The 20,377-nt window shown below is 35.3% G+C and overlaps 1 protein-coding gene across 1 annotated transcript in view; it reads left to right on the top strand.

Moving 5' to 3' along the window:
* Nucleotides 1–17,074: 17,074 nt before the first annotated feature.
* LOC106672538 (leucine-rich repeat-containing protein 4) overlaps nucleotides 17,075–20,377 on the top strand; it is a 71,228-nt gene continuing 67,925 nt past the window's right edge. The window contains exon 1 of the mRNA XM_014404061.2: nucleotides 17,075–19,173. Within this exon, the coding sequence (XP_014259547.1) occupies nucleotides 17,381–19,159 (1,779 nt within the window). The 5' untranslated portion in view covers nucleotides 17,075–17,380 and the 3' untranslated portion in view covers nucleotides 19,160–19,173. The remainder of the gene's footprint in view (nucleotides 19,174–20,377) is intronic.

Genomic DNA, 20,377 nt, shown 5'->3' with positions numbered 1-20,377 from the left:
GCAAAGAAAATAGTGTCAACGACCATGAAACATTGCCGCATCGTGAAAAGGCTAGGGCGGAAACCAAGTTAGTATGAAGGAATGACATTATGCACATCTACAACCCTATCTGCATGACACTAGAAATGGATAGTTGTCGATGACCTGATGAAAACGAAGATCATATCATAACTACATCAGCATTCCTACTGTTCCTCTCAACTCTATGTTCGAATCTTATCAGATAATTTGACTTCGATTCTGCTGTCATCTATCATTTCTTCGTTATATATTATAGTTCAGTCTTCTTCAATCAAACAAAAATTTCTTTAAAAATATTTTCTATTATATAAGCACGTTAATGATAATATTATTTTTTTAAATACTTGATTTCTTTGAAATAATTTATATAAAAATTTGCAGGGTGTCCGTTTTAGATGGCCCAACTGAATTTATCTTCAACTTATGACGCGGTCGTACATATCAATTTGCTCATGATCGTAAAAATGAGCTCTTCGGTACATTTTGAATGGAATAGTGAATGTAACTAATAGGTAATATTGTAAAATTTATTTACTTCCAGGAATTTAGTTTGCTCTCATTATGCCAGTTTGACAAACATTGATAGAAGGCAAATAATATAGGCAATTAATGTTTACTTAAGTGAAGAAGCAAATTATTGGAATTAACAACGAACATAGGAAATGCGTTTTGTCAAACTTTTTTCCATAAATTTGTCATTTTTGGACAGTTTAAAATCCGATTGCACCATTATTCTCAGAGTAAACAGTACTTCAAATGATGTGTCAGAATGTGTAGGACCGTATTCGAAATTAAGTTTGAAGTTGAACCTGATGTACCCTGTATAATTTTTCTCTAAAAAAGATAAAAATTTGAAACTAGACAACAAAATGTTAAAGGCTTTTTTTGGATAGCGTCAATAGTTCAAGAGAAATTCAGACTAGCCATCTAAAAAGGACACCCTGTATATACTTGTAACGGCACGTACCTTCAGTCTCTCATCCTTTATATTGCAGGTGAACCCCCAACGCTATCATGTCTACATCGAATTTTCAGAGAATCATCAGGTTTTCTGAACTGTAAGTTTTTTTTACCGAGGGGCAGGAATATCCCCAAATACACCCAAAATTAATATTACAGAGTATTATTATTATTTAAACAATTTAAAAATATCCGTGAGTAAGCCTTTCCCAGCATTTACAGGCCTTTTGCAAGCTCAGGGCAGGGAGGGAGATCATTTGTAGGCATTTCCTAAAAGAGGAACCTGGAGAGTATATTATTTTCATTCCGCCCAATCCCTTTCTCTGGAGTGCGCCCACTCCTGTTTTCTTTAATTAAGAAAATTTGTTATTTTATAAAACTGTCTTATATACAAAATTAGAAGAAGATTATTTTTGAATTTTATACTTATTGATAACTTCAATGTTGTTTTTTCAGAGAAAATGAATATATTTTGTTACTTTTCATTTTTATATTATGGTGCACCCCTAACACAACGTGAAAAGTGTAAGAAGCCTAGGCAAGGCCTCATTATTTCCACGAGCTTTTCCTCTGCTACTGATACTAAGTCCAAGTGGAACCGTCTGCGTAAACTTTCCTTTTGCAGCTCATCCAAGCCCTTTCCTTTTTCTAAGCGTCACCTAATAAGTAACTTTGTGTTAGCCTCAAAATAGTCCGGTAAAATAATCTTATTACTCTTCTTAGGCGACCTTCATTTGATCTTAATTGCTTCTTTTTCTCAGATATTTAATAGCTGTTGGCTGTGAGGCTGCGAGGTGAAACTGAGGCAGTTGGTTGTGATAGAACTCGAAATTTTCTAAATCATGAACACAAGTTGTTGGAAATCTCTCTATCTTAATCACACTACCATAAATGACTTCCGTCCAATTTCTATCCACTCTAACTTTGCCAACCCTCTTGATAAATTCTTTATTGGGTCTTCTAACACTTCTGAAGTCCCTCAAGGCTCAACTCCGCTTCCTTTTCTTCTTACCATCAACTTGAAGCAGATGACTACCAAATTTACCTTTCCTTCCAACCCATTGGCTTTTACTCTGCGATTATCAAAACTCAGGAGGACATAAACTCAATTAGTTACTGGAGAAAAACTGAAAATAGGCTTAATTTAGAAAATTAGAAAATAGAACTTAGAAAATAGATAAATGCAAATATATTTTGATTCCGTTCTATCTTTCCTTCTTTTTCTCTAATTTTTATCGTTTACAATTATAATTACCATTTTCTTTTATCCCTTGATTGTCCTTGTCCAAATCCTGCATCTTCCAAATATCCGCTGTTTTACCACCCTCCAAGTTCCATAGTGTTAACCCCCTTTTTTGTACGCTTAAAATCATAGTGCCCTCTCTTTTTTTTAACCCTCTCTTTCATTATAGATTTGTTGTTTACACAATACGGAGGAGTTTTTATATTCAACTTTTCAAGGAGGTCTCACGTGAGTGATGTGTACACCGATTTGAAATAGTTATATATATATATATATATATATATATATATATATATATGTTTCCTACCGTAATCAATAGTTTATTGGCTTCTTCTTCTCTGATATGTACATATTAATTTTCCATCAGCAGATCCTCTGTACACTCTCGTCAAATTAGCTCTCACTCTCTACCCGACTGTGTTCAGTTGTTCCTTCCTCATCCTTTAAGTTCTGTCTCTTCAATAACCTCTTGTCCTTACAACTTAGTATCGAATAATTGTAGTTGCCCCCTTTTGAGTCCATTTTCCTTAGTAGGATATATTAATTTTATATGTCAATATTTTTTGGAAATGGACCTCTTTCTTTAGCCTTATCAGACTTGAATCTCTGAAAATATGTGATAATATTAACTAAATGTTCAAGAGGATATTAAGTCCTAGAATAAAGTTTAATTTAATTTTAATTTTCGTAGAGTGAAATTCTAAAATCCTGATGTAGGACAGTCGCTATACTGTATCCAACAAACGTTCCTAAGCTACGTTTATATAAACTATATCATAACTGTATAATTGTGTGTACATCAGCAATACAGTTTTCACTTTAAAAAAATGGATTTTCCAAATATTTTGGTTCTATGTAAATGAATTCTATGAGGGCTGAGCAGATTCATGAAATTTATCAAAATCAACACATATTTTATTCTTCTTCTTGGGTATAGATTTATTCTGTATGTTGAAGGAGCGCCAGTTTCAAAACAATTCATAGGTTCAATCTATAATGCGAATTAGGTGTATTTTTAAAATTAAGGGCTCATTTATTCCTACACGATATGACTTATTTAGATTAATTTTCCAGGAATACCCAATCGTCTGGAGATGAGTGAATATTTAAAATGTGTTTTACCTGAAAGACATTTGTTCTCATTGTGTTTTCAGAGCATGGAATTTACCAATCGGTTTAAGGTTACTTACTGTTAACAGTTTTATTCGAAGTTAATGAGATTTAAAACTTCTGTTTTCCCATAAAGCCCGGGGTTTATTTTATTCCACTAAAAAGAATTCCCAGCTTGATACTATTTTCAAAACCTGGTCTTAACAAACCATCAATTTAAAGAAGATTAAAAACAAACGAAGGTTGCTAATTTGGGCGTCCGAAAACCACCTGGGGACCTGTTAAGCCCTTTCCAGGCAGCTGTGCAATTAAACCGTTGTAAAAAAAACAACAGTGCAAGCAACTTTCGTATTCCTTGTCCATATAATTTATTCAATTTGACATTAAAATTATTCAATCCAAACGATGTATGAATTGGGAGCAATTTTCTTTATTTACGCTATTTTCCCAGTCAGGTAGAACCATTACTCGAGTTCTCATTGAATATTTACAAGATAGCGTTTATTTTTCTAGCCATCTATATTTTTCTTTGGAAATTACGCTTTTTAAATATTTCGCTTCTACAGAAACTGGATAATAGAAAAATTGAAAAAAATGAATCAATTGTTGGACATTAAAATTTTACACAGGATTAGGATTTCGTTTATAGTTATTAAATAAGGACTTGTTTATTTTTTATCTTGAGCGGGGAGAAAGAAGTGAACCGGAAGCTCTGTGGCGATGACTGTCACCTTTCTGATATTTCTCTCCGTCTTAAGCGAAGGATTTGCAAGCGCCACCTTCATCCAAATCCCACATGACGGTGTTTCAATATAAACCCTTTACTCCGCCGAAGGATACCCCGACTGCCTTTTCGACGTGAGAGCCCACTGCTTCTGCATTTTCTTTCCCATCATTTGAACGGGGATCATGAAGTGTACAGAATTCATTTTTCCTCGCATGTGACAATCCGGTCAAAAATCAACTCTACTTTGAGCTGTGAAAACAAAGAAACCAAATGTACAGACCCTGAAGCTTGTTACGGTCAATTTGTGGTACACCAAGTGGTTAATTTGTGTGGAACCCATTTGCTCAGCTTCCACGTGCTCACAAGTCGATGCAAGCTAGAATGGTTTCATCCATTACGTTGAAAACTGGCAGGCCCCTGATTAGAATCTAGTCCGATAGCTTCCTTCAATTCGTACTCTTTAAAGACAGAAGATTTACCAGACCGTGATTCATCTTCAATTCCTTCATTCCCAAAATCAGATGTTTGCTTTTGGGAGTGCGCTTTCAATTGGTTCATCGCCAAATGCAGTGTAAATTTTAAGATCCACGGCCGCCATAGTACGGAGCGATTCATACAATAAATACCTACGCATTGAGATTTTGGAGCCACGAGGAGTTTTTTAAATAATTTACGTGAACTGATCAAGGCAGTTTTCTTTAGGCATTAACCTCTTGGAATTAAGTGATATAATCATCTAATTTTTCTGTGTAAATAGAAATTATTATTTGAAGATCGTGAGGTGCGGTCGGGTGTGACGTAGGCTTTAGAAAAATATTTTCTTTATCGTGCGAACGTTTCGATCTCTATTGAGATCAACTTCAGGGCTCAAAGTGTTTGTTTTCCGCCTAGATGTGTCATTCTTCTATGTCGTGTTGAGACACTCAATCAGGGCTCTCAGAAATTTAGCTAAATATCATTAAAATATAAGATCGATCCAAAGCCAAAAAATTATATTACTATAGTTAGTGTAAGTGAAATTGTATACTTGTTTTTTTAACATAAAGTAATGGACAACAACTTTGTTATATCTAATTCTATTTTAACAGAAACTTTAAGCCTTTATTTAATAAATTATTTTCTTCTTTATTTAGGATCATTGTTATAAACTTTATAATCCTATGGTACATTTAATTGGAGTTGTGTTTTCTTTATGGGTATTTTTATGTATTACGTACTTTATATTGGTATAACATATATGTTATATGGTATGTTGCTTTTTTATCAATAAGGATAAATTAAGCATATTCAATCAATTTATTAAAATTAAAAGCTTTTTATCAATAGGATAAATTTAACTGTCCAGTGCGTACTTTTGTGAGTAGAACTGTCTTTTCCAAAACGTGTACAATTGTTAAAAAACAAAACAATACAGGGTTAGCCAAACTTGTTACCCGTCCATAAATTTTACTCGGACTATATGAAAAAAAAGATAACGAAACAAAAATTTGTGGCTAGAGAATTAACTTGTAAAAAAAATTTAAATCTGCAGCAAGATAAATATAATATTTGTAAACATTATGAGTATATATTGGCTTTATGAGAAGTCTAGTGATTATTGGTCAAAAACATCCATCAAATATAGGCAACTAAAGAATTATTATAAAGGTAGGTGGTCTGGATTTCTTTTGAGGATTGAATAATTTTATTATAAACAAATTACTATAATTTTCATTATAATTAATAAACATTATAATTAGTATTGAAATAAAGAGATCAGAGATGAAGCCATGTAGGTGAAACAAGCCACTTCTTTTTCTGCTTTCGACTAATAAAATTATAATGATAAATCGACAACTTACTTGAAAATTTATTTAAAAAACAATAATCAATTCGGACATGTGGTCCAAATAGAAGGAGCCGGATAACTCACCAGACCACCACGTGAGATAACAACATGTTATCATTCCCACACCACAATGCTGCCAATGGCTTACAAATTGTCCTAAAGTAATTTTCTTTAGTTACAGATATATATTAACGCTAACAATTTCATATAAAACAATTACCATTTATAAATAATAACAATAAATAAGTTACAAATAAACAAATAAATAAATTAAACAATCCAACAAAACAAGTAACAATACTACACTCAACGAGATTATAGTTAGTAAAAATTTAATTTTTAATATTAACAATTACATAAATTTTAGTTTTTAAGGTAGATAATAAAAACAACGGTAGGTAACTATTAAATTAGTCTTTTTGTACATATTTTTGTATACTGAAGAAGAGGCAGTCCTGCTTAGAAATATATTCATTTTTTAAAACAATAAGTGACATATGCATATTCTACATAAAAATAAATCTACTCGATCTTTCAGAAGAAGAAACTTAAAAAATGAATTTTAAAAATAATACTAAATAAAATAAAATCTATACATTTAGTTGCCCCAAAGTAGTACCGAGCCAGTAATTGGTCAGTTTCGGTCTGTCTCCTATTCTAGCATTAAATCTTGTCGTCTTACGTTTTACTATTAGTCGACATTTTTTCTTTTTAAATTTGTGATAAAAGGGGTTATATTTTGTGTATAACGTAATTATGAATGGTATTTGAGTGCCCATAAGACAACATCCGTAACTATCCATGAATTAGGTTTTTTCATGAATTAGTATGCGTTGCGCCATTAATGCATTGTATAAAATGAGTAAAGTAAATAGTTTTGGGTGGTGTTTAGTGACCGTTAGTTAATGATTATGTGGAGATCGTGAGATGCGGTCTGGTGTGACGTAGGTTTTAGAAAATCTTCGGGACTCAAAGTGTTCAAGTGGCACTGAAGATCAATAAAGATGCTCAATAAAGATCGGAACGCTGGCACGATAAAAAATGTTTTTCTAAAACCTACTTCACACCAGACCGCATCTCACGATCTCCACATAATCATTAACTAGAGGTCACTAAACACCACACAAAACTATTTTATTTACACATTTTATACAATACATTAATGACGCAACGCATCAGTAAATAATTTGAATTAAAAAAATTCCTTTGTTCGAGAAGAAAAATAAAACAGCCGTTGATATTTCGGTAAATCTGTTGTAATTAGCCGATAATATTAACCAATTTTTCAGACACCGAAGACATAGGGCAACAGTTGAGGAAAGGAAAAAAGGAGGAACACCGAACAATACCCGAAAGACGACGAGAGTAACAAAACAAGGCCGGGCATTTTCTAAACCTCCAAGGTGAACGAACCTGGGCCGCGGATTCCGCTAATTTGTACGGGAACGATGTCGTACGTTCTTCATTCATACGTTCGCCATGATAACATAGCTTTCCCACAATCTTTTCAAAACCGGCACGAAAATCACCTGAACTGACGTTTCTGATCGAGACCTTTTCGAGACGCTTCAGCGATGTACACGGGCACGTACCCTTAATACAGTGGTGAAGGGAAGTAAAACTGGAAAAACACTTCTACTGTACTGTTTAGTTTCTTAATGTTGACCTAAAAAGATAACTTGGCAGAAATATATTTTAACGAGCTAATTACACATTTTCTGATGACGTCTTTAATAGTGTAATGTAAGCATCCCGAATTTACTTGATGAACCTAAGCGCATAAATATTAGTGACTGCTCCTTAAATGCTTAAATATCGTAAACTTTATCTTCAACTATAAAAAGCACTAATAAGAATATGCTATAATGAGTTTCAGCTTTTTATTTGTTAATGACCAGCAATGGTACTTCGAATAACAAAAATCGAGTCATATTTTTAGACAAACGGCATCAAGACTTTTAACTTTTGTTGGTGTAATTTATGGTAGACCTAACCACAATTCATAACAAGTAACATGTTCAACCTAAGTCATTTAGGCCCACCGTTCAGCTCACACCCCTTAGCTAAAATATCACATTTTCGCCCAAGTTGCTCTCTCGCTTGTTCTTGCGTAAGAATAAATTATGGAAGGGGATTTTTTCCACCTCCCTTTAAGCTCTTATAAAGTTTTATGTTGAGAAATATAGGTCGCCATTAAGGAGGAAAAGAAGGAGGGAGTCTGGCTACCGGTCGAGCCTTTAAAGGAAAACTTGTAAAAAGGTCCCTTTAACAACTTGAGGGAGGATATACTATAATTTAGAAGAATTTTTTGAGGTTTGCAACCACCCCCGAATCTTGCAATTTTTCTAGCGTACAATTATGGCTATTCACTAGTTAAGTTTAACTTAAAATTTCAAAAATATTCAGGTGTACCATAACAGCTAAAAAGCTGTAAGCATAGCAAACGTACAATATAACCCTGAGTAACCTAATTTTCTGAAACAAATGAACAACAAAAAACAATTTTTAAAAATAATATATTTTAGCTTTATTACATCATATTTAGTACAGAAAAATAAATTAAACCGTTAAATATCTGCTAATAAGAGTGAGAAGATTCCATGTGCATTATTATTCCGTTTTGAGGATAACAGTTAATAACAATGTTTCTATTAATTTTTTATTCTTTTACATACCCCCGGTCACTCTTTACATGTATAATACAAAAGAAGGTATCATAACAATATGAAAACAGTATAAATTTTTTTATACAAATGGATAACCCTTTTTTAGGAACGGGTGCTGCTGGGTAAGTAGAAAATACAGTTTATCACGCTCAAACATTGTTATAATTACACCGGGGAATTGATTGCCATACAAAAATGTCTCAGGATAATTGTTCCATCACAGATCTGATTGTATGCAAAGACACCCTGTCAACTCGTATAACTCTAAAACACAAGTTCGTTGTTAATCCTATCATTTAAGATATTGTTACGCCCTCTGCAGGCAGCACATTATAATGTGTATTTTATGTGGATCCCTGGACACCGTTGAATCGCTGGCCGCCAAACAGGCTGTGGTGGCTTGCTCGCTGGTTGCCACGGTGCAACCAGATGATATGGCTGCCATCATAAGCAGGGTAACATAACCATCTTCGCACCAAAACTGGGACAACTCAATAAATAACAAATTGAAAGAGGAAAAAAATAGTATTAAACTATGCATAAAATCTCTTAGGAAATCCAAATTAAAGGAAACTGTTTTAACAAGGTCATACATATTTCACGCATCATTTTTTCCTGGCAAGAGGCCCACTACCAAAGTACCAACATGAGAAGAAGTATTGACCATTAAATGACTATTATATTTTTTAGGTAGGCAGAAGAGCTTATAACCTCCCACACTCAATCGACCAGATGTTAGACAATCATGCAGAGGAAATCGATAGACTGTTTGAATTTTTACTAGCCGAAAACCTAAAAAATAATTCCTGTCATATGCAGCTCCAGTATGGAGCAATGCTCTTAAAAAAATTGAAAAATGTGCAATAGAGGAGCGAACTGCGTTTCATAAAAGTCTATAGACAATATCCTATGCCTATTATCGTCCTCATAATTGTTAAAAATGAACAGATAATAGATGTATTTTATGTGTTAAACGAAAACCTATATCATGCTTTCCCCACTTCCCAGCATAATCAAGTTCCCACTAAATCAATGGCCCCATGCATCAATTGATACATTAGAGACAGAAGGAGACGATGAAATGGCAATTTACCATCAATACATATATATGGATGGGAGTAAGATGGGAAATCAAGTAGGTGCCGTAGTGTGTACAGAGAAGACAATGTACCGACTTACATACTATTAGTTTACGTTAGCTGACTCGTGCTTAATTAACCAAGCCGAGCTTTTCGCCATACCGAAAGCATTGGTGGACGAATGAAGGTGGTGTCATAACATCGGCATGAATAAACACGGATAGCAGGGTAGCCATCGATTGAGGAGCCCATAAATCGAACAGTACATCGAATTCGTAAAAACTTCTGGTTACTGGTAGAACCAAAAATAAAGCTATAACAGTCCTTGAAGGCCTGTTTTTTTTTTTGTTAAATTGTAGGATACCAGAAGTTAATAAAAAAGGAAAATTAATCTACTCTTTCATTCGATATGCTATCTATGCACTCGAAAAGTACTAACAAATGACACGCTTCAATTCGTGCCGACATACCTGACTTGTATCCTAACATCTGACAGCCTACAACTTTACAGGATAGGGGATATACAATTATGAATGAGAGTATAAGGACAGTTCAGAAATTAACAAAAGAAATGTATTGATATGATTTAATTAACGCGGATTTAATAATCAAAATACGTGTAAACAAAAAACAGCTGTTAAATTCATGTCTGCCATGTTGGTTACCTACGCCCTAACGGATAGCAATGTGACTACATTTTCGACCTAACATTTAACTTTCAATTAATTAATCTTTATGTAAGTTATTGGGCGAAATGAAAAAGTAAGTGTCACGAGCGGGTGATACTTTGAGATGGGAAGTTGGTGTCCGAGTGGATCGAAGTCACGATAGCTCAAGTGGTAGATTTGTGCCGTATTTAGCCGAAGGTCATGGGTTCGAATCCCGCTCGTGAACTAACTTTTTAATTTCGACCAATACCTTACATAAAAATTAATTAATAGAAAGAAGTTATTTGGTCAATCGGACCACGAAATATAGTGAATTTAACATCTAACATTTGCCCTGGCTTGTTAGATCGAGCAATGTTAACTAGCCGATTCTTACAAGCCTACGTCATAATTTTTCTCTATCTAACAGGACCCAACAGACTTAATATGGTTAACACAAAGATCGTGAAAACCCCTTCTGTGAGAAAAATATATTAGTTTATATTACATATAAATTTCTATATGTTTACTATCTATTAAGCTGCGTTTTCTGAGTTTTAATACTTAACATTATAGCGATTATATGGCACTGAAAATGGATATTTCTGGAGCAAAAATTTATCTGTTGTGTAAAAGGCAATCATAACATTACTTTTAATTTTTATTTATCAATCACAAGATTTATGACATTATCCTTCGACTTAATAAAAATCTTCATTTATTATAATTTAGATATTAATATTATGTATGGCATGAGGAATTATTATAGATATTAAAATGATTTTTACTCTCCGACAGGATTCTTACATTTGGAGACGAATATAGAATCTTCACATCTTTATAATCAAATAAAGCTGTGATTATGTGGTCAGAGTGCTATCTATATCCTCAATTGCTTTATTTTTAATATGGTTGAATAATGTCGGACCGAAACTTTAAGTCCTTTTCCGTGTTTAGAATGAAAGTGGGAAAGGATGGGTCGGCTCAGGTATACACGGCCCATTCGTGCAGTCGATTAGATACATTTTGTTTTTTACGCATTTTCCTGCAGGTCCCCTGTCTGAAGGAGGGCTAAGTGTGCTTTTTACTAGCCGTCTTCCAGTCATGCGGTTTACGACTTCCGTCAGACTACAAATGATCACGCGACCGACAAAAACCCGACTACTTTTTGTATGGAGAAGCTGAAGAAATGTACTCTCAAGCATAACATTACCAAGGTCGACTACTTCCAACGTCCATTGCTTTCATAGAAATTGGAATTGTACTTCTGTCTTTTTAATTCATCTTTGGAATGTGAGAATGGGCTTCTATGGAAAGACACTGTCTTTTATTTTTTTTTTAAATTTATTATTTTTTGTGTGCGAATAACACAAAATAGTAAGAACATGACCAAATCCAATGAAACTGCGAAATTCAAGCAGACTACTCGTTTAGCTGTTATTAAACGTAACTTTTTATTTCCAAACAATAAGTGTTGTTTTTCTGGCTCATTCGAAAGAGCCCTCCATTCTAAAATCAACATAGGGGTCGTCGCGTAGGTGGCCGCACGAGTGCGGCTGCAAAACAAAAATAAAAATAAATAAAAGGATAACTTATTACTACAAGGCCCCGGGGAAAACACACAAAAGGCGTAATCTATGCATTTTTTAAAACCAAAATTAAAGGCATTTCAAAACATACGTCAAATTGTCTAAAAAATATACTGAACCCTTTCAACCAAACTGACGGCTGTGTCGCTGGCACAAACATACAATTCAAATTTGAAAATATCTTTGCAAAATTTCAAACAATCTCTATGCTGTTAGGAGGTCTCCCAGAGATTGGCGAATTTTACAAAAACTGTGGCATTTAAGAATTTGTCGATTGCCATGTTTAGTAAGATGCGTACATTATTTTTCTCAAAGCAATCAATCAAGTGTAGATTAACCTTCAAAAATATTTTATGAAACATCATGGTTTTAAGATAAGGGGGATTTGTAATTTGTATTATTGATAGACGTGTTGCATTAGATGAAAACTGAATGTTACAGAATTCACTAAAGACTGATTTAAAAGAGAAAACACCTCGAAAATTTGGAAGGAAACTGATTGTTATTTTTGTATCGGGAAAAGAGTTGAATTTTAATAAAATACTGACAGCCCTGCTAATAATACACAAGCAATAGAGAAATGTACCCGCTTCAAACTGAACCAAAATACAAAGGCAAAAATATAGCTATCATGTTAGACAGTCAAGCATCCATCAAAGCACTAATTGTAAATTGTTATTGAATTGAAATTGAAACTAAACTACATGGATTAGGCAAAATAATGTCACTCACTGCGGGGTCCTTCGACTTGTAGGAAGAGAGGGCAACGAGAGAATGGGCCAATGAAGGGGGCTGCCATATCTCTGATACGTCTGAAACCCTTCTATGTCATAGAGATTCACACTACCAATGAGTACCTGTAACAAAATGACACCAATAAAATGGGGAAAACAATGGAATTAACTGTTTTATACAAACAATCCAGTAACCTTCTAGCAAATTTTGGAAGAAAAGAAATAACAAAATGCATCAAACGAAGCAGGAAAAAAGTCGAATCCTGACAAGATTGTTAACAGGATTCTGCTGATAGAATGTACTTCTGAAGATTTGTGTAGCACAACTGGGCATGTGCGAATTCTGCAAAGAAGCAGAAGAGACACCAACACACTGTGGCGCCACATTTGCCCGCAGGAGGAAGTGGTTTGAGATGTACAATTTAACCGCAGAAGAAATTCAACTACTGAAACCGGGCCTACTAATAAAGTTTATTGATGTACTATGACTCGCCCGTGTGCTGTTGTACAAGTACAAAACTGGAGATACAATACCCCTTCTTAAAGGGCGCAGTATATTACCAACTCCAAACGTTACATTTACTTCTTCTAAACTAAAAGTTTATAATGTATAAATTGAATGCAGCCGAAAATCAGCGAGAATTGTTAATTTTTGTTGCGTTTTGTGACAGTAAAAGATGTGAGGAAACCGCTAGACAACCCGTGAGCAATATAATGCACTTGGAGAACTTGCTACTGTAGAGTCGAGGTTTCTATCTAACACAGTTCTCGTAAAAAGAAAGTACCGATCTTACCAAGTATATCACTCGAAAGCATATTAATAAACCCAATTTTGTTAAAATCGTAGATCTTTCGGAATTATCATAAATGTGTGGTGTTTAGTGACCGTTAGCCAATGATGATTTGGAGATCGTGAGATGCGGTTTGGTGTGACGTAGGTTTTTAGAAAATCATTTTCTTTATCGTGTCAACGTTTCGATCTTTATTGAGATCAACTTCAGGGCCTGGGATTTATAAACATTGTTTAAATTTTACAAATTTATAAATGTTTATAAATTTATTTTTCCACTTCTCTAGCATTGTATAAATTCATTTTTTTTCTTTCTTTTCCACATCCTCCATGTATTGGTAAAATTTATCTCCAAATTTATTTCTATTATTTATTTTTCATTTATCACTGTTATTCCAACTATTTGGAAACTTGATCTACAAACAATCATTATCATCAATGTACAGTAAATTTTTAAAATTATTCAAAAATCTTCCAGTGTCTATAATTTATGGGTTGGTGCCATTGAAAAGTCTACCAGTTTGAAAATTTAACGTATTTCCTAAACATGACCTCAATGTTTATTAAAATTGCATAGGTAATTGAGAAAACAGATTTTTTATGTCGCAAATCCGTTCTGCCTGAAAAAATCTTAAAAATACATCTTCTCGACGCATTGAGTTAGTAAACCACTTATGCGTCATTCAACACCATTTGCAAGCTAATGTACGCCTTCGGTGAACAACAACATTCGAATTGATGCTTGATGTGCATGAACGCTTCAAAATGATATTTGAAACCAATCAGTTTGGTATCTCCTGTAGCGTTTGATGCAACTGACCCAAATGTATTACATTATTCGATTAATCGATTAAGTGAATATTACACTCTTGAACATGTATGTAAATTTGAGTAAATCTAAAATCATTGTTTTCATGCGGGGTTTCAAGTGAGATAGATAAACATTCCAAAGATGAAATTTGGAAATTAAATGGAAAGGAAATCGAAGTGCCGATAGAATATAAGTACATAGGAGTTACTCTGATCCCTCAACTGTCCATTAGTAAACATTTTAAAGGGAAAGTAGCATCGGCTTTAGATTAGATATAGGAAAACCGCTCTTTTTAAAGATCGGATCAAAACCTTCGGCCAGTGAAATGAATCAGTTTTTTTCATGACCATTCATGCTCCCGCTTACCAATTTATCTTACCCATAATTGCGCGGAAAACATTGGCTCGTTTTTGAATTTCGGCGTACCAGCGCCAGGGCCAATTTTAAAGGTTGATTGTCTGAATTACTGAATAGTTATATGAAAGAAATGCCGAGTTGTTAATACTTGGCGGTTATTTTATTTTATTTTTTATTATTGCCAATAATAAATTTTAATAAGAAACAAGAAACATCTAACGAAAAGTTTGGGTTGTTTGGCGACCGGTTGATCAATAATTTGTTGAAGTAGTGAGGGGCGGTATTTTAGAAAAACACCTTTTTCATTCTTTTTTTCGACTTTTCGACCTTTATTCCAGTAATTTTCAGGGATTGGTTGAATTACAAAATTTATGTTGATTGGAAATAATAATTATACAATACATATGCAAATAATATAAATTTTGAAACGGGCATTTTATACTCATATAAAGTGTGGTGCTATTCTTCTGGTCTCATGTTCATTCGTGTGAAATTGTAAAACGTGAATTTGTATTCTGCTGTTTTTATGATTGTGACAGGGTTGGGAACGATTTTATCTTGGAATTTTTTTTTCTTATCATAGTCGATTTTATTTGACTAAAAGGAAATCGAGAATAGGGATTATCGGATTGGATTTGCGATTCTGGGTTTATTCAATGGGCACTATACTATGATATTTCCAAGATTTTCTCACTTTTACGATAAAGTTTAAATTTGAAGGAGGCTATAAAACCTCCCTTATAATAATCTATAAATATTAAAATTCATTATTCTTCCGAGAGTAATTTTAGGACAAATTATTATATAAAAAAAGAAAAAAGATTCTAGGAGAACCAGACAGTTTTATCTCCGATTTCAAGTTAAAGGAACAAAAAACCGAGCGCCTTTGGATTCTTAGGCTTGAACTAATTTATCTCTTTTTGGTGATTACATTATAATTAAAAGAATCGACGGGTTGAAAAACCTTTGCGCTCGAGAATTCTCACTGATTGGGTCAAATTAATGTCATTAGGATTAAAGCATAATGGATATCATTTTTTTTTTTTTTTTTTTTTTTGAGTGAGTCTTTTTAAACGAAACAAAATTGACACCTAATAGGATTCAAGGACTCATTTGACGCAGAACAAAAAATGTCTTTTTTTATAATTTAAAGAACGCTAGCTCGATCCAGATGTCGCGGATGCTGAGATAACCTAATCTATAGACAGAAATTTTTGACGCCAAAAAATAAATTCGAATAAAAATGTAATCTTCCAAAAATATTTCTAAGTAGAAATGTGTGCAATAATATAAGTACTAAAAGCCATTGGTCATTATCAGTTATGAAGGTAATAAACAATTGTTATTAATTATTATTCATTAATAAAAAAATTCATTACATATACAATACGTGTACGCGAGCTTGCTAAAACTAGTACGTTAAAAATTAAAATTCATAGATATTAACACGGTTGTAAAGTAAACTAAGCAAACTTAATTTAATATTTTTTGTGGAATGTATGTATTGTAATGTTTTTAAAATAGCAAGAAGAATTTTTAAATTTTTTATATTTAAAGTTTGGAACTTATAAGCATAAAGTATGCGCTAATACGATCAGGTCCCTATGATTACAGCTGAGGCATTCGAAGGATGATTGATAGGCCATACAAACTTCCCAAGTTGTGGAATCTAGCATTAAACTTGAATGTCGAGACGATGGTTTTTGGGGAAAAGTAGTAAAATTGACTTAATTATCAGTTGGTTAATGGTGGAAGGAAGTATTGCACGTACGGAAAGACAGACAAAAACTGTTTCAATACCTCATTTAGGTGCCCTATTTTCGGAGTAGGTAAACACATCAAATTGGCTCTTGTTTGCATCTATAATATGTTCAAGCAACATTCGATTTATTCATTACCTTGTCATTTAAAAAAACCAAAAAACATATTGGTATGTTATGCACAAATAGTGAGAATATGAATAGCACCTGTATTTGAAAGTAATCGTGCAGTTAATAATTTTAGTTTTAAAAAGGAACCATGTTTTTCTTACGTCAATATTGATGAGCAGGAGAACAAAGATGTTCGTTCGAGCCAAACTTTGGTATTTTAAAGTTGAAATCTGAGGCAAGTATCTAATTATTTATATCCACCTGGATTAGTGGAATACCCCGCTCTTCTTGCCGGAAAACGGAAAGAATTTTGAAATTATTCCAGTCCAAGTTGAACCTATGTGCACTAGAGAATAATATAGATTGCATTTGGGGTCAGCTAACGCGACTCATCCGGATAAATCCAGATCAGTGCCACATTCGAAGGGCGAGATTAAGAGACGTACGAAGAAAAGCCGGGAGGAGCCATGGATTGTGAAATTAATGGTGTAAAAAAGTGGAGATCCATTGATCTGAGTCGGGCTCACTTGTCCGTGAAAAATTGACAGAGATCGAAGGAAGAGAAGGGAGCGGAGCCGGTTCAGAGTGAAGCCGCTTGGAGCGCCGGCCGGCGAGAAGCAAGACGTGCCTCTGCTCGGTCCCCCCTCGCCAGTCTGCTTTTGGTTGGTGTGCGGGACGTTTCTTTCCATCTGCTATTTACCCACGTCATTGTTTCAAAAAATTTCAAGTGATGTGCGATTTCTACGCGAGCTTACCCTCGCCCCTCTTCGCGACCGAACAGTTCAGTGTTCCTAGTGGTTAATATCTGTGATTTTTATTTGAAGGGGTTTTTGTATGATTTTGACGTCGGATATGTGGAAAATGAGTAGTGATTTGTGAGGATGATCAGTGGGACATATTGATATACGCTCCGAGATTCGACCACCGGAGTTAAAACACATGAAACAATGATTATATTCTTATTCGTATTGGTTTCTTCTTTCTTCGGAGCCAGCTTGTCCGGGTCCGGTAACTGTCCGCCGGTTTGCGTCTGTAAGTGGAAAGGGGGAAAGCAGACGGTGGAATGCACGGACCGCGCGTTAATCATGATTCCAGAGGGGGTGGATTCGGAGACGCAAGTGTTGGATATGTCCGGGAACAATCTTCAGATTCTCCCGAGAGAGGTTTTTGTGAGGACGGGTCTTTTGAACCTCCAGAGACTGTATCTGAGAAACTGCCGTTTAGGCCAGATCGACGATCAAGCCCTTGCGGGTCTCACAAATCTAGTCGAATTGGACCTGACGAACAACCTCTTGACGACCATACCGTCTGCGACGTTTAAAGACGTCCCATTTTTGAGGGATTTGGTCATGGCGAGGAACCCAATACAAAAAATCGAGTCTCATGCCTTTAAAACCGTGCCCGGATTGGTGAAACTAGATCTTTCGAACTGCGCTTTGCAAATGATATCGCCCAAGGCTTTTGAGGGTGTCGAGTTGCTGGAGGCACTGAAATTGAACGGAAACCAACTCCATGAAATCCGACCCAGGACGGTAGAGACTCTTTCCAGGCTACATGGGGTCGAACTCCATGATAATCCCTGGTATTGCGACTGTCATCTGAGAGCGGCTAAAATCTGGTTGATGGATAACAACATCCCTTATCCGATAGCTCCGATGTGCAAAGGAGGTCCCGAAAGGATTGTCCATCGCACTTTCGCTGAATTGGACCTAGACGATTTCGCCTGCAAACCGGAAATACGCTTGGACAGCCGACATGTGGAGGCGACTACCGGAGATAACGCGACTATTGTCTGCAGGGTCGCCTCAGTCCCTGAAGCGACTATCAGTTGGTATTGGAACGGAAGGCTTCTCGTTAACAACTCCGCATTCAGTTCGTACCAAAGAGTGCATATCATCGAAAACGGGACGTTCGACAAGAAAAGCACATTGATCGTAACCAACGCCCAAGAAGCGGATTCGGGGGATTTCTACTGCATAGCTGAAAACAGAGCCGGCAACGCGGAGGCAAATTACACGGTACACGTATCTTATAGGATGGCAGGTATGGCGAGTCTCGGTAGCGGCCAAATCGCTGGTCTTAGCGCTGCACTCGTCATTTTAATCCTATTCATACTCCTGGTCATTCTGGTGCTGCTTGTGAGGCTGCGTCGTGTACCGTTTTCGGAATCGAAAACCCCTGGACAACTTGAAGTCGTTGCGAACGGCAACGTTACTCAGAAGGCGACAACGCCTGTCACGGTGGAGACGTCGACGTTCGTCGAAAGGAAAGAGACGGCCAACCCGGTGCAGAAACCGCCGAGAGTGCCGGAAAGCCCCGTCGACTACGACGGACTTGGCGGCGTCTCGAATCCGGTTCAGTTCGCCGCGCCCATCTCCAATCCGGACCTCATTAACGACACGAGGGAAGACGGAAGACCCGGAAGCGGCGAGTACAGCCGGATGAACGACGGTCTCTACCCGGCCAGCGTCTGGGAAGAAGGATATCTCGGGAGGACGCCGAGCATGGACGCCTGCGACAGGACGCCGATCGTCGAACACGTAGAAGACTACCCTCCGGACTATGGTCTTCCGATCCCAGGGGGTGCGCCACCCCCAAGCGCCAAAACTCTCCGCGTTTGGCAAAGGGGAGTGCCCGTTCTTCCGCCCGTCAACGCGCTCAAGAGGGTCCTCACAAGAAATTCGCCGGATGAAGGATACCAAGAGGGATGCGGAACAGACGTCTAACCCTTCCGAAAAAAGTATGTTTAGTGTTCTACGGTCACACCATGTTTATCCTTTCATTTCACCTCACTTTAAACATTTACTTTGCATTTTTTTTGTTAACCCTAAGAATGCATTTTAGTTTATCCCGTATTCATTCTTATTTTATATGTTAGTTTTCTACACTTTATTTAAATTATCTCGACTAATTCGTGTTACCAAAGTCTCTATTTTGCAAAGTCGGAAAAACGAATTGTTAGTACTTATGGCGAGGTACTAGTTTTATCTAATACGTAAGGGTTTTTGAATGAAAAAGTGATAATGAAATTGTACATAACGAAAATCCTATGATAAGTTAATAATATACAGGCATTGCCAAAGATTATCCCAAAGATGGGAATAAATTATATTCGGCGGTATATAAAGTTTATTTCTTTTATTATAAATAAGACATAATAATTTTCAACTGATTTACTTTCGGAGAATCTGTATGTGATTCATGTTTTTTTACTGTGACTTCTTTTGTCATCCCAAAGCCAAAGCTGTAAGCTACTACCCCTCGATCTAGTGCATTTATATGTCTAATTTACTTTGTGATCTCCTTTACTCATATAATGTCTAACTTTAAAGAAACTTCAACCAAATTAATAAGTGCAAGTCCTATTATTTTTAATTGATAATTCCAACAATGTGAATTTGTTTATAGTTCTGTACATAATATTGAATCAAATTAAATTATTTTGTACGCCCTGTATATATTAAATAATAATTGTTGATGTATGTTTTTACAATATAATGAAAAGGCAAACACTATTTATGATTTTTTTTTATTTTCATACCTCTGCATGCTACATAAAGTATATATAAATATGCTTTATTCTTATTATACACTAACCTAGTTATTACAAACTAACCGTACACAATATTGAAGGTTTTAGTCGTGACTTATACATTATTTCTTTTAATATTTAAGTAAGCCCTATTTACGTCCTTTGACTGACTCTCAACATTGATTGTGAATCGGCCCTGACCTTAATATTAAAATTAAATGTGAATCGGATATTATGTACCTTCTTATATGTATATATTGGGTAAACAATATTTTAGTACACCCTTTTTCTTTACTCTTACAAATTTTATTTACACAAGGGACACTTGAGCAATGAGAGTTCATTCTATCCACTCTTCGTTTGAACGATGATTGAACTTATAAGCTATTTTCAAATAAACATTTTATTTTCC

The sequence above is a fragment of the Cimex lectularius genome, unplaced genomic scaffold (genome assembly GCF_000648675.2).
Source record: "Cimex lectularius strain Harlan isolate CLEC.00 unplaced genomic scaffold, Clec_2.1 scaffold130, whole genome shotgun sequence".
Lineage (NCBI taxonomy): Eukaryota > Metazoa > Arthropoda > Insecta > Hemiptera > Cimicidae > Cimex > Cimex lectularius.
The sequence above is the reverse complement of the archived record's forward strand: the minus strand, read 5'-3'. Positions and strand labels throughout refer to the sequence as shown.